At 44.8% G+C, this 14118-nt stretch overlaps 1 protein-coding gene across 1 annotated transcript; it reads right to left on the bottom strand.

The window, feature by feature from the left end:
- Nucleotides 1-707: 707 nt before the first annotated feature.
- On the bottom strand, nucleotides 708-12489 carry LOC133021990 (protocadherin-17-like). Its single transcript, XM_061089004.1, has 4 exons — nucleotides 10021-12489; nucleotides 8795-8853; nucleotides 8479-8648; nucleotides 708-1288 (listed from the first exon to the last, which is right to left on the bottom strand). The coding sequence occupies exons 1-4, from the start codon at nucleotides 12487-12489 to the stop codon at nucleotides 708-710; spliced, it is 3279 nt and encodes a 1092-aa protein (XP_060944987.1).
- Nucleotides 12490-14118: the final 1629 nt, after the last annotated feature.

Below are 14118 nucleotides of genomic sequence, written 5' to 3'. Positions count from 1 at the left end.
TATTTTCACACAAACTGCGGCGAGGACGACAGTCAAATTACAAATACATTCTTAAAAAATTGTAGTTGATTCTTTTTTTTTTTTTTTACAGGAACCTCCAATGGTTTTTATGAAAAGGGACATTCCCTGTTGCACCACCATTAACAGTTCATAAGACACTTCACTTTTGTATGTAACGCCACTGATATGTGTTTTTCCTGTGATATTCAGAGAGATGTTCCTTATACACTAAAATGGAGACAGAGAGCTTCACTGTACAAAAGCAGACGGGACTCAATACCTTAACAGTAGCAATTTGTTCAATAGCCTCACAAAATTGGAGCTTGAAATGTGTAAAATACAGACATCGAAACTGACAGGTACGGAACACCATGAAAACACTTGAAGTCAGGTAAGCGCTGATTTCTCCCCCCGAACCTTCACAGCAGTCAAGGACACATATTTCCACTGGAACACAACAAGTCACAGACTCGAAAAGAAATAGAAGAACATACACGGCAGATGGTTTTTGGTTATACAATGCGTGTCTGGACACCTCTGTGGGTCGAAGAAGAAGAAGAAGAAGACGGAGAAGAAGAAGAAGAAGAAGAAGGAGACGAAGGAAAAGAAGAGCATATCCCCTCTCGGTCATTAACCTGTGATAGCATCAGCTCACCTCCAGCAGGTGAGAGCGAGCGAGCGAGATCACCTGACCCCCCCCCCCCCCGTCAGTTGCCAGAGTCCCGCGGGTCGAGAGCGTAATCTGACCCCCCGCACTCCTGGCTGATGACGGAGCTGTGAATGAGACTGCTTGACAGGGACTTGGGCCGGAGCTCGCAGGTCAGGTAGGACGGCTCCTCCAATTCCGTGTGCAGCGGGGAGCACTGGCCATCTGGAGGGCCGTAGGCACTGCTGTTTGAACCCCCCTCCCTCTCCTCTTTGGACCCTGGGTTGGCCGAATCCAGGGGCGTGCTGCTCTTGCTGGGACTGCCGGATGCCGACGGACTCTCCTGTAGCGGCGGGCTCAGTGCACGCTGCGACTTTAAGTAAGGTTTGACATTGGCCACGAGGATTGTACTGTCCCGCTGCTCCTTCCCAAACGTGCTGAGGGTTTTTCTGCTGCTGCTGCAACTGATGGTGCCATAAATCTCTGTCTCTACCATGGCATCCATTCCCACAGGGATGAAAAGGTTGGTGCGATTATCGGCGCTGTCTGCTTGGCTTCCTACCCGTAACTTTGGCATCCAGCATCTGTCAGAATGTCCCAGTGCACGACATTCATCGGTGCAGTGGACTGATTTGTCTTGCTCTGCAAAAAAACAGTTAAACATTTGTTATTGGAGCCTGCTGTGGCACGGATAAACAAGCTGGAAGAAAAACGTGGATGAAACTATGAAGGATGAGCCGCAACAATAAAACACTGCAGACAAGCTCCAGAGTTATTCTGGAAATCCGACTGTAGTATCTGTCTTCATGTAAGTTATGTAGTATGCATGAGACGAATTTCACAGAATAAAGTTAGAACAGGCAGCCTGTTGCAGCAGATATGCCGTTTTGAATAGCTCCAGTTATTTTTCCTTGGGATAAATTACTCACAACGAGATGATGATGTATGAACGACCATGAAATCATAAACAACCTTGTTACCAGAAAAAGTTCATTTTGCTATTTTTTTCCCGGCTTGCTTCTTAATGAAGCCGTGCATGATTCAATCTATTCAGGAACAGTATTGGTATGTGCTATTCTCAACATGTGTAGGTGTTTTCCTGGGAAAAAACGTCATCTGGTGCAGAGGAAGTGATGAAGTGTTTTATTTTACATATACATATTCGCAGGAGCAGAGGTTTGTGTGGAGCTGAATAAACAAGTGTGAAAAATGCATGAGCAGTGATTCTCGGCGTTTCGGATCAGAAAGCGTGTGAGACGTGGTGTTGTCAGGAGGTTGGGTGGGAAAATGTCGGGGCTCATTATTGTCATTCTTTTTGTAAATAATGTATAGGTGTTAAGTTTGGAAGTTTAATAACTGGGTGAGAATCTGAAAAAGTTAAATGTGGAAGAGAACACACTCATGAACTTGTATTTTGGAAACACCACCACCAGCAGCACAAACACTCATTAGTTTGACCTGCAGGATTTTTTTCTAATCACTCCGTTGAATAAATCAGCAGCTAATTAGCACGTTATGCCCATTTTTCAGTGATCAACATGTCTAAAAAGGAAAACAAAACAAAATTAAAATGATTTTGAAGTAGCTTGGTCCGAGCAGAAGAAAGCATGTAGCCTTTGTCTTCCTGACATGACACCGGTAATTGAGGCGGATCGCTGATTACACCATCACTCCGGCAGCTTCAGCTTGCATTAGCCGATGCTGTTTGCCAAGCCAAACGCCACGGGACTGCACGACGTCCACGTGTGACCGTGTGTTGGCGTCAGCGGTAAAAAGGTGGAAGGCTCTGTCTTTGTGCCCTCTCTGCTCTCGGCCTTTCCCATTTCAGAACACATGCAATCCCAGCAGACGCACAGAAGGAGCCAATTTCCATTGTGCTGCGAAGTAGAAGGTGTCACTTCTCTGTAGCCACAACACGACGCCGTCAAAATCAAGTCTTTTGCATGAGGGGGCATAAAGCAAAAACGTCAAACATGTCTTTGTAAATTGGTGGAAAATTATCATTTTTCCTCATTTGTTATACATGAGAGCATAACAGGCTTTTCATTTGTTAAAGTGTAAATCGAATGCTGCTGTTGTTCTGTCGACTGATGGAACTTTAATAAATGGGTTGTCTTGGCTCTGACTGTCACCCGATGACATCCCTTGTGCTTGATATGAGGTGATACAAATTTAGAATAACGATCACGGACCTGAGCAGAATTTATTTGGGCTTCTCCTTTTTCCTGCCAGCCTTCTAGTAAAATGTCTGTAGAAGCCCACGTAGGTAGAAGGTAAATGTCCGCAAAATTCCCAGCGAGGGAGTTGGTGACGTTTCTAAAACAGGACGGACTTAAAATTGAAAAAAAACGCAAAAGAATAGAAATATCTCAGGATGAAAAAGAGGAGCCATGAACGTAGAGGATGCAAACCATGAAGTCAACTTGGAAAGACAAACTTATTTGAGAACCTCTGGTGATTGGAACCGACACCGGTGTTGACGTGAGGTGAAGATAAACGTGATTTTGTGTCCGGCCTCCAGCATGTTCGACCCAAGTGCCAGCTCTCTCACAGGTTGTGGACATTTCCCTCCTTCTGAACGTGTGCTACAACGACAATCTCCTGCTGTGTTCTTCATTTGTGAAAAGGCAAGGTGGCCCGTACCCAATTTTCTGGACATTTTCTGCAATTCATGTCTGACGGAAACATTAAAGCAGCCTGTGATACACACACAGACAAACGCGTACAATAAACAACACAAACCACATCTGCAGCATCTCCCTATTCATGTAGTTGTTTACAATACTTCCTCTAATCACAAGATAACTTGATTATACAAAGATAAGCCCACATCTATAAATAAGCCTTGTCTATCTTGCTCACATGCCATTCTATGAAATCAAAGACCTTGAGCGACTGGCTGCGAATGAGGCACTTGATCTCATTTTGAAAGATGAGGATGAGAACATCAGCCGGGGAACAAGGGGGGAGCTCCGCGTGACGAGGCCCTTCCTGGTAGAGGCGGGGAGATCCTCCTGTTCAAAGGCGCCCGGCCTCGCGCTCACACCAGCCTCGGTCAGTTTGCCGGAGGACACGCAAACCAGAGGAGGAGGTTCAAACGAGAAGAGGAAAAACCATCTCTGTGCCACGGCCCCCGGGAGATGAGGAAACTGGCACCCTGAGCCACACGTAGAATCCCAGCTCATTTACAAACCGCAGTACATGCGGGTACTAGGCTGCTCAAGTCCATAAACACCTACGCAAACACACCCACACACACACTTGTACCCATAGGACAAAATGGAGCTGTCAAAATGCCATGACTGGACAGAGATTAAACAAATTGAACTGAGCTGTTAATTATGCAACAGATCTGTTTGTGAGGATTAACACAATATATTTACATTGAGGACGTTGAAGGAAAATTCACTCTTAACAAAAACAAAAGTAGTCACATATTACCTGTGGTACTTTTCCATATAATGTGTGTTTTACATGCATGGTTAAATTCTGGAATAATGGCTACCATTTTGTATCATGTGATCATACCTAATTGTAAGTGGAGCTGTCACATTGTGTGTGAATGCTGCTTTTTGTTCACACAGACGTTTGCCCGTGATGTGTTTCTTGTTCCACAGCTGTACCCAGCTGCAGGAGCACACTCTGCTACTTGCTTTGCATAAACAATGTTCTCATGACAACAAATGTGGTTTGATTCCAAATAAAATCAAATTGGTTTTCAAACAGAAACAAAGCCGATACAAAAATGTTTCCATGAAAACAAAAAACAAACACTTGAAGGAGTCTTTATTAGTGTTGTGTTTAATGTCAAATATTATGTATAGAATTATATATAATAAATCATACGTAAGGAAGTGGAGTTTCCACGGCATGAGACAGATGGTACATAACAATAATTAGTTGTAAAGTCAGCGCTAACGACTTTCTAGGTCACTTTTTAAAGATCTGGGGAATACTACGCTTTATTAATGTGTTTTCTTTAATGGTATGATCATATGTGCATCTTAATAGAAATTGACCTTTTATTGTCACTCACCTGGATCTTTTGCGATCTTGTTTGTATTTATTGTTGTAACGGTATTTAAGTGCTACCCTCTTAGCGAAGTCTCTCTTGAAAGGCACATTTTAATCTCAATTAGAAATTTATCTGGATGAATAAAGAGACATTAAATGATCAAAATCATTTACAATACGTTGGTTAAATGGCTTGGGACAGATTACAATTAGATTGGATTAGATCACAATTAGACACAATTATTATAATTTGATCTACTACACTTTCATCAGGTGCTGAGGCGGTGGATAACAAACAGGGTTTAACATGCAGACTATGACTTCAGTGTTAAAGTCTGATTTTAATAATTAATTGGCCCCACATCAGTAGTAAATTAGTGGCGCACCAAACAGTAACTGTGTTTTTCTTTTTCCTCTCGGACTTAAGGTTACACTCACGGTTACATCCCTTGCATGGAGCATTTTAATGATATCTTTGTCAGGACCCAGCTCATGAGAAAATATACATTTAAGCTCAACATGGATTCAACATCAAAAAGGGAGAACTTAATGATGGCTTTGAATTGACAGAAAAAGGAAACATAGGTTCCTGCTTATTATAAAGTGCTACACTTTGAAGCGTCATTACATTACATTACAGTCCGTCTTTCAGCCCCATGTAAAGAAAGTCCTTTCTTGGCACAAATACATGAGGCCAGAACAATAAGCACGAGCTAGGAGAAGCAGGGGGAGGCTGAATTCATTTCAGTGGTATAGCTGCCATCTACACTGCAGATGATGCTGCTGCAAATCAGATGCATGTGCTCAGAAGCTACAGAGTGAGCTGAGTTTGTCATTTCTGTTCTTGTGTCTTGTCATATAACCAGAAGTAAACATGGGCGCATGTTTAAATATAATTCTGAATATAGACGGCCAATTTATCGGTTGTACGATGTGAGCCTTTCACAGACATAGAAAACCTTTATGTTACAGAAAATATGTGCATCCATTTGTGTTTTCATTTAAATATCATTTGTTATCTTTATGGTTAAACTGTGAAATATAAAGCTTTAATTACATTTCTTGGTCATGAGGGTTTGATAACAACATCTTATGAGTCACCGCCCATTCACCAACATATATACATGTGTCGTATTGGTTTTGGAAGGTTTTTACTTCCTAATATCCATTTCAGGCTCTAATTCGTAATGCTATGACACTTTTAGTCGCCGTTCTCCATTTAACTTTAATTAGCAGTATGTATATGCTCCATAAATTGTTAACAACACACACTCCTGTAGTTGTAACCAGATAATGCCATCTGTGAGTAATTATGAAGTTTAGTATTAGTCATCAATTCTCTCTTCTCCTATCAAAACTATCATTGTTTAGTATAAATACATTACATTATCAGGAACAGGTGTTTTTTTGTATTGTCATTTATTATCTGTTTATATAGCCTCATGAGTACACACAGAAACAGATTATAAATACAAATCAATATACCTGCATAAAGAGTGTTAGAAGCCATTAAATACATGTTTATAAATGAATATTCAAATTAAATCATTTGTAGTTTTGTCTCTGTTTTATATATATATATATAGATATAACCTTTCTGGTCACATGTGTTGTATAAACAAGCTTTTCACTAACACACATATTTAGGATAAAATACATATTTACTGTAGTTTATCCCTACTACATATTTGCTACAGGATTTAGGAATTTCGAATTTATATATTATATATGAAAAAAAATGCTGAAAATTAGGAATAGAAAATAATTGTTTTCTATCGTTCATTTCATCACTGGACAAAGAAAGTGTTAAATATTAGCTCTGAAGGGACACATTTAAACAAGGGCTCTATATAGTCCAGTTTACATAGTCACATAACGGAATTATGACAAAGTGACAAAGTAGCTGTGATCTTATGGGTGAAGTGTGAGTGGAAGAATAACATGCTCAAAAACAAAGACACTGCCTGCCCATTATAAATAGAATCAGAGAAAACCAAGCAACATACCGACTGTGCATCTGGTGTCTGTGAGAGTGAATAAATATTCAGAGTGCATGATAGTGGGAGCTGCACAGGTGCATATATTACCTGTATCAAAGCAGCCAGGAGACTAGAGGGAAGGTAAAGGTAAAGACATAAAAGCAATGCTACTTAACCCACAAGCTTTTGTGTTTCTGCTTTTGGAACTACAATTCCGTGGTGCCTCCATTTTGGATAATAGCTCTATCTTGTCAAAATCTGCAAAACAGTGGCTCTGTTGTTAAATAAATTTACCTGTGTGTGTGTGTGTGTGTGAGAGAGAGAGAGAGAGAGAGAGACAGAAGGAGTGTGTGGGTTAGAAGGTGACATTTTGTGTGTAATCAAGTCTAAGACATTATGCATCCTCTTCCATCTTGCAGTCATCAGACAGTGACACCATTTAATGCTCAACTCACAAACCCCATAAGAGAGCAAAGCATTTAATCTAATCATTAGTTTTGCTTTTTAAACAGATTTCGCCCACAGAAGGGCGCGTCAGCAAAACCCATTAATATTAAAAGCAATACCTCACATTTCTCTTATCTTACCAATGCAGGTCTATGAATTGACTGACGTTCCTGTCAAGCAACCGTCAGCGGCGCACATGTAAATTTTTTCAGTCTTGCATGTACAAAACATCTCTTCCAATATCTTTGCATGTGATTGGCCTGAGAGCCTGGGCTGCATCAGATTCAGAAATGTGCTGGAAAAAAATTGTGATTGAATTCACACCTCCCACAGAGTCAAGTTTGGTCTGCCATAATTCCTCATAACACACACGCACGAGCACGCACACACACACAGACACACACACACACACTAAAGTGAGATAGAAAGAGAGTGATTCACACATCCTCTTGGCATCCACAAAAGTGTCTCCATCTCTGCCCTCCTGAGCAAGCCATAAACAAACAGTTCGTAGCAATGTAAATGGTGTGGAAAGTACTGCATAGGGACCATGATGACCAGAGCCATTCTCCACCACAGCTCACACGAGGAAATGATAAACATCCCCACTTCATCCCGCCATCATCTTTTATCTCACCAGGGAGAGTTGCTCTCATATTTCCATTCCTCATCCGCGAGAGCTAAATATATTAGTCCCTACCAGGTCAAACCGGTTGCAACAGATTGACAATCAGCTCTGATTAAGCTCCCGCCGCTTTCGGATTGTTTCAAGTTTGCGACACCAAAAAATTCCACATATCTATTTTCAGTTGTAAAAGTAAAGCTCCTTTCAAAACAGTGTAACCATGGCAAAACTGATAATAACCGGGAATATCTCTCCGAGCAAGAGGTGGAAGCACTCTGTCATGTTGCGCCAGAAATACCTGTCATTTTGTGCTGCGAGTGTCTATCGTGCCTTCTTGTCTCTGTCGTGCGTTTCAAGACATGCATGCGGCGAGGCGCTGTTCAAATAATGCCATGATCAAAACAGATACAGACGGAGGTACACTTTATAGTTTGTTTGATGGCTAAATCAAACGCCAGATGTTTGAAACGTTCTCGCTTCAGCCAATGGACTCTTTTATCCCTTTAAACTACCTTCCACTCAGGTGCTTTCGTGTCATCTCGGCAACACGGATCAGGCTGTCTGCCAATGTAAAGCAGTGCAAACCAACATGTCCCCCGAATCTAATAACAGTTAAATGTTTTCTCTGAACCCAGACGCTGGCGGACCTGCACTTAAACACCAGCGAGCCTGCGTGCATGTTTCCAGTGCATGCTGTACAAACAATGCCTGTAACAAGAGTCGGTTAGGCATTTTCAAGATGTCAGGAAGAGAGTGTGTCTGCTCACCCTGCTCAAAAGGCTGGCCATTTACCGCTGTTGCTTTCATCTTGAGGGCCTCTCTGGCAGACGTGTCGCAGTGTGAGCCTTTATTAGTATCCTGGTCACTATCAGCCTGGTCACTATCACCATGGCCACTGTCTCGGAGGCTTGCTCGTTCTGCATCCTTAAATGTAGAGCTGCAGCAGAATGGAAGGAAGAAAAGAAGAAAAAAACATAACTTACCATTACCTGCGCATGAGTGTTCCTATGTGACAGGCCGAGTCAGCCGGCTTGATGCGACGCTAAATGCACGGGTCAGGAAGCCTTTGAATAGACCTCTTACCTTTGAACGAACGGTTGCCTGCTGCCAGCGTAATTGGACTCTGAGGTGAAATTTTCCGTCTAGAAATGAAAGAATGAACAGTATATTTTGCATTGGCCATGTTCAAAGTTTCATGCAATTCTCAGCAGTGCCCGGTGTAACATGACGTTCGGGGTAGGTAAAGAAAGTTTTTTAGTCTTCGAATCTATTATTATGCCATGTGAAAGATGTCAATTCAGGCCAAAGAGCACCTGCCGGCAGTGACAGACGAATCACAACACACATCTCCATCGTGACCATATGTGCGTCTCTGGCAAGGCGACAGAGCCGAGCATTAACCACTATAATCAGCTTCCTTTTCCCCCTATCTTGAGAATAATGTGTTTGTGTTGATCACACCCACATCCACTAGTGACGGGTGACAGTGCCAGGCCTTGTCATCTGTGTTATCATCTCCAAATGAGACTGTCTGTGAGACTGCCCTAGATATTTACATGGTTTACAACAGATAATTCTGGTGTGTTGTTAACAGCACTACGCGCCCGTGCTGTCAAATTAGCGCGTTAGCTGCCCTGTGTATTCAACCCTGCCATCACTACAAGGCAAGGCTGGGCCCTATTAATGGCCTTATTGTGCCAACTTTGGATGCGGCTGGGCGAATCTGGCCCATATTTGTGGGGAGCGAAAAAAATGCGATTGTGCGGTTATGCTGTGTGCATCTCGCTGCCTGGCGCACATTGGTTCAGTAATGTGATCGGACAAGCTGCTCAAACACCTGTCCAATCCCACATTTCAGGCAGGGTTTTGTTTTCACTCTATAGCGGTGGAGCTGGCAGGGTCACAGCAGCCTTGTTCAAGACTCACACTGTTTGCATGTCTAGCTGAGAGGACTTTCTGATTATGCAGACCACCTGTACCATTTTGCAAGCGAGTGGCTCACAAATGGAGCGGCTTCAAAAATGATTCTGATTCCACGGAAAAGAAAAAGAAAAAAAAAAACTCTTCGGTGAGATGGCATAGACGCTGGGACACACAGTTGCTATATCATGCACCCTATACAGAGAATACTTCAACACTGCCATGACAGGGAAAGAGAGATAAACGATAATAATAATGATATCTGCTCACAGTCAGTCTCTTTCTCACTCAATTACCTTTTCTTTTGTCAGATTTGTATGGTAAAGCAGCAGGTGCAGATAAGCGAGAATAAAGGGCAGATAAAGAATACAGTGCAGCATCCTCCTTACCTGTATCACTGACATCCTATTCGCTGGAGTGTCTGTGCTAAGCCCGGCAAAGCTGGAGTGGCAACCTGCCCTGGGGACTGTCAGGCTGTTTGGGGTGGTTTTCAGGTACATGACCTCTGACCTGGGCAGCGTGAGTGGCAGAGGGCTCTGGTAGTCAAAACATATGGGTGAAGTGATGAGAGAGGGGCTGCTCACCACGTTCATCCGGCTCGCGGAATCTCTCTCCTCCATCTCACTCTGCACCAGCATGATGTCACTCTTGTTGATCCTTTTCTTTTTGCCCTTCCCCACTGGAGGATTGGAGTACTCAGCCATGCGGCAGTTATAATTCCCAGTCTCCTTATCTTGATGCTTGGACTTGACAGCGATGGCGGTCATGACTGCTAAGAGCATGACAGAGATAATGCAGAGGGTAACTATGAGGGGCAGGGATACGTCCCAGTGCTGCTGTTCCCCGCTCGTGCTGGCACCCCCTCCTGGTGCCGCTTCTGTGTTGGCCTTAATGATCAGCTTAGCGACGGCAGATAAGGGGGGCTTGCCATGGTCAGTTACCTTCACCACCAGCTCAACCACTGGGGCGACTTCCTCCCACAGAGCATGGGCGGTTCTGACCTCTCCTCCCACTGGATCCATTTCAAACAGGTGGTCGTCGTTCCCCTCTGTGATCTCGTAGGTTAAATGGCCACTTTCCCCGTGGTCGTGGTCCACCGCTTTCACAGTGGTAACAATGTAGCCAATACCTACATTTCTAGGCACTGGGATATCGGCTGTATCATTCTGCAGGAGGGGTAAAATAATAACCGGGAGATTGTCGTTGACGTCCAGGATGTTGACCCTGACTATTGAAGTGCTCTCCATGTGGGGAGATCCTCCGTCTTTCGCCTGAACTTTGAACTCAAAGGATTTCGTTTGCTCGTAATTGAAAGAGCGCGAGGCATATATGGCTCCGTTGGTGGGATTCACAGACACATAGGTGTACACTGAAACGTCTCCTATGTGCGATGGCAGGATGGAGTACGACACTGTTCCATTTCGGCCAACATCTGGGTCGTGGGCTAGAACGGAGCCCAGGTACTCCCCCGGGATGTTGTTCTCAGGCACCTGTAGCACGTAAATAGTCTTTGTAAAGCGCGGCGGATTGTCGTTCTCATCCAAGATTTTCACAGTAAATGACTTGGTGTAGTTCAAAGAGGGGATCCCATTATCTCTGGCCACTATTGTCACATTGTATTCGTCTTTCATTTCCCTGTCCAGGGGTCTGTCTGTGAGAAGCGTATAAAAGTTATCGTTGTTTTCCTGCAGCCTGAAGGGGACGTTTCCCAGCACCCGGCACTGAAGCTGACCGTTTCGTCCAGAATCTTTATCCGTCACCCGGACCAGCGCTATGACTGATTCTGAAGGCGCCGCCTCACTGATGGCACCCTGTCGGACGGAAACAAAACTTATAATGGGCGAGTTGTCGTTTTTATCCAGCACTTTGACCGTGATTTTACAGTGGCCGGGTATCGGGTTGGGCCCCAAATCTTTAGCCTGCACGTCGAACTCTATGATTGGATTCTCTTCATAGTCAATTTCTCCCTGGACCTTGATGACACCAGTGTTGGGGTCAATGGAGAACAAATCTTGGATTCTCTCGGATGCGTATCCAGTGAAGGAATAGAGCACCTGCCCGTTGCTGCCCTCGTCTTGATCGGTGGCATTCAAATCTATAAGTACTTTTCCAGGCGGGGAATTCTCTGGAATCTCTATTACGTATGAGGATTTTTCGAAAACTGGGCTATTGTCATTGGAATCTGTCACTCTGACGTTGATCTGCATGGAGCCTGATCTTGGATACTCCCCACCGTCAATTGCTGTGAGGAGGAGGGTGTGATGACTCTGATCCTCCCTATCCAGAGGTCTCTGAACCACCAGCTCTGGATATATAGTCCCATCGCCCCTCACTTTTAAATCCAAAGAGAAGGTGTTGTAATCATCTCTGGTGACCTGGTAGGTCTTTATCCCATTTTCCCCGGAATCTGAGTCATGTGCAATAGTCAGGGGGAAGCGTGTGCCAGCAGCTGCGTTTTCCGAGATGTCAATGTTAACGTGATCTGAAGGAAAACTGGGGGAGTTGTCATTTATGTCCTGTATATCAATCTTGATCATGCATATTTCCTTGTCATTGGCAAACACCTCCATCGAGAGCTGGCACTTGGGGTTCCGTCGGCACAACGTCTCCCTGTCGATCCTTTGTTTGGTGAAGATAAGTCCACTCTCCGGGTCAACGTCCACCAGGTGTGGTGCAGAATTCTCCAGAACTCTGAAGTTGGATTTCTTCCCCCGCTCGATGGTCCCATAGCCGGCGTCTTTTGCTATATTGCCTATAACAGTGCCGGGTCCCTGCTCCTCGGGGACGGAATAATTGAGATTTTTCAATGTCAGGGCTTTAACCCACAGTAGAAAGAAAATGGGTACAGAGAGACGCATCCCTTCAACTGGATACGTGTGGCAGGCAGGAGAAGAAAAAAAAAAAAAAACCTCGTTGACTTTCAACCTGTTGATTACAGCAGAATCCTACAGGACTAAACCCAAACCAGGCATGTGGTCGACACGGACCTCGCACTAATTGGGTATCAAATCGATCCCCGAATCGTTATCTCCTCTCAATCGGTGCGTTAACCTCTTCCAACATGCCACACCGGCTAGGATGAACTCTGCGTGTAAACAAAGATGACCGCCCGACGACACATGATGCATGAATTAAACATCAAATCCAACATAGTGTCGGAAGAACATGCTTTGTTGTTTCTTTCTTGTCTCTCTCTCTCTCTCTCCCCGCACACCTCTTAATGAATAATCGATGACTATAAAGTATTAATATTCCCCACTGCTTTCCAAGGTTAAAGCGGTTTGGGGGGGATCTGCGCTGCTGAAGGTTAGACCGGAGCCTCACAAAAGCGCATTGCCCTCATGCGACATCTCTACACCTCGGCGTAAAAAGCCCCGGACACATGTGCCCGTCTCAGAATGCAGCATTTCGGCCCCGCTGCTCCACCACCGCTACTTTCTTTCCTCCGGTGCGGCACACTGTTGCACACGGGCTCCGCTCGCCCATGCCACAGAGTAGAAAGAGGCTGCTGCTTCACTCCTCTCCAAACCTTTTGTGCTCCCGCGTCATTCAAGAGCATCCGTGGCACGGCGGAGACTTTCTAATTCTCTTTTTGGCGACGATTGTCCTGCAACGATCAGTCCGCCGGTGATAACGGTAATCCCATAATCCAGAACCGGTGCTCTTACATCCTTCATCCGGACAATGGTTCCCTGGTGCACTGTCCCCCCTTTTTGCAAGAAAAAAAGGGGATAAAAAGGGAGAGATAATCAGAATGAATCGCTTTTTTCTCCCCCTCTCTTCTTCCTCTTCTTCTTCTTCCTCCTCTGCGCTCAGTTGTCTCCGCGTCAACTGTTGCAACCTGCTCCCTCCTCACTGCGAGCCGAGCGGAATCCTCCCGACGCCTCCTCTGTCACACAGCCCGGCGCAGCGCCTGGCGCATTTAACATAGTTTCCGGATGCTCTCGATGGCAAAAAAAAATGAGTGAGCGGTGACAGATCTTGCCCGGAGGGGGGGTGTTTTCTCCTCCCTCCGGGGTCTGGGGGGCAAGATCGCGCGAAGAAAGGGCTGTTCCAGTGCTACGTGATTCATTTACTGATGTGTGCGCGCACGGAGTGGATCAGCATCAGCAGCATCACACACACACAGAGAGGGAGAGAGAGAGAGAGAGAAGGGGGGGGAGATGGAGATGGAGAGGTGGAGGTGGAGGGGGGAGGGAGGGAGGAAACGTGCCGGAGGATGTTGCTCCTTATACATGTGGATGTGAAAGTAGGGGGATTACGGATAGATCGATGTGAGACTGGGGGAAAAGCATGTGAGGACTTGTCAAGTGGTCAAGTGGATCATTTGGTGAGGGAGAGAGAGAGAGAGAGAAAAAAGAGAGGAAGCATTAAAGCTCTCAAACTGTTCTGGTGCATGTCCCCCCCCCCCCCCCCCCACACTCTCTCAGTATCAACCCCTGGATATTCAGAACTAAAGATTCTTATCAATAGTGAAAACAACACCA

This window comes from Limanda limanda, chromosome 16, assembly GCF_963576545.1.
Source record: "Limanda limanda chromosome 16, fLimLim1.1, whole genome shotgun sequence".
NCBI lineage: Eukaryota > Metazoa > Chordata > Actinopteri > Pleuronectiformes > Pleuronectidae > Limanda > Limanda limanda.
Note: the sequence above shows the minus strand (reverse complement) of the source record. Positions and strands in the feature narration are given on the sequence as shown.

Bases quoted from the DNA above. Each gene is read 5' to 3' on its own strand.
- LOC133021990 (XM_061089004.1), bottom strand. From the start codon at position 12,489: ATGCGTCTCTCTGTACCCATTTTCTTTCTACTGTGGGTTAAAGCCCTG. The intron at 8,649-8,794 runs GTAAGAGGTCTA...ATTCTGCTGCAG, and splicing joins AGGCAACCGTTCGTTCAAAG to CTCTACATTTAAGGATGCAG. The intron at 1,289-8,478 runs GTGAGCAGACAC...GTTTTTTTGCAG, and splicing joins TGGCCAGCCTTTTGAGCAGG to AGCAAGACAAATCAGTCCAC.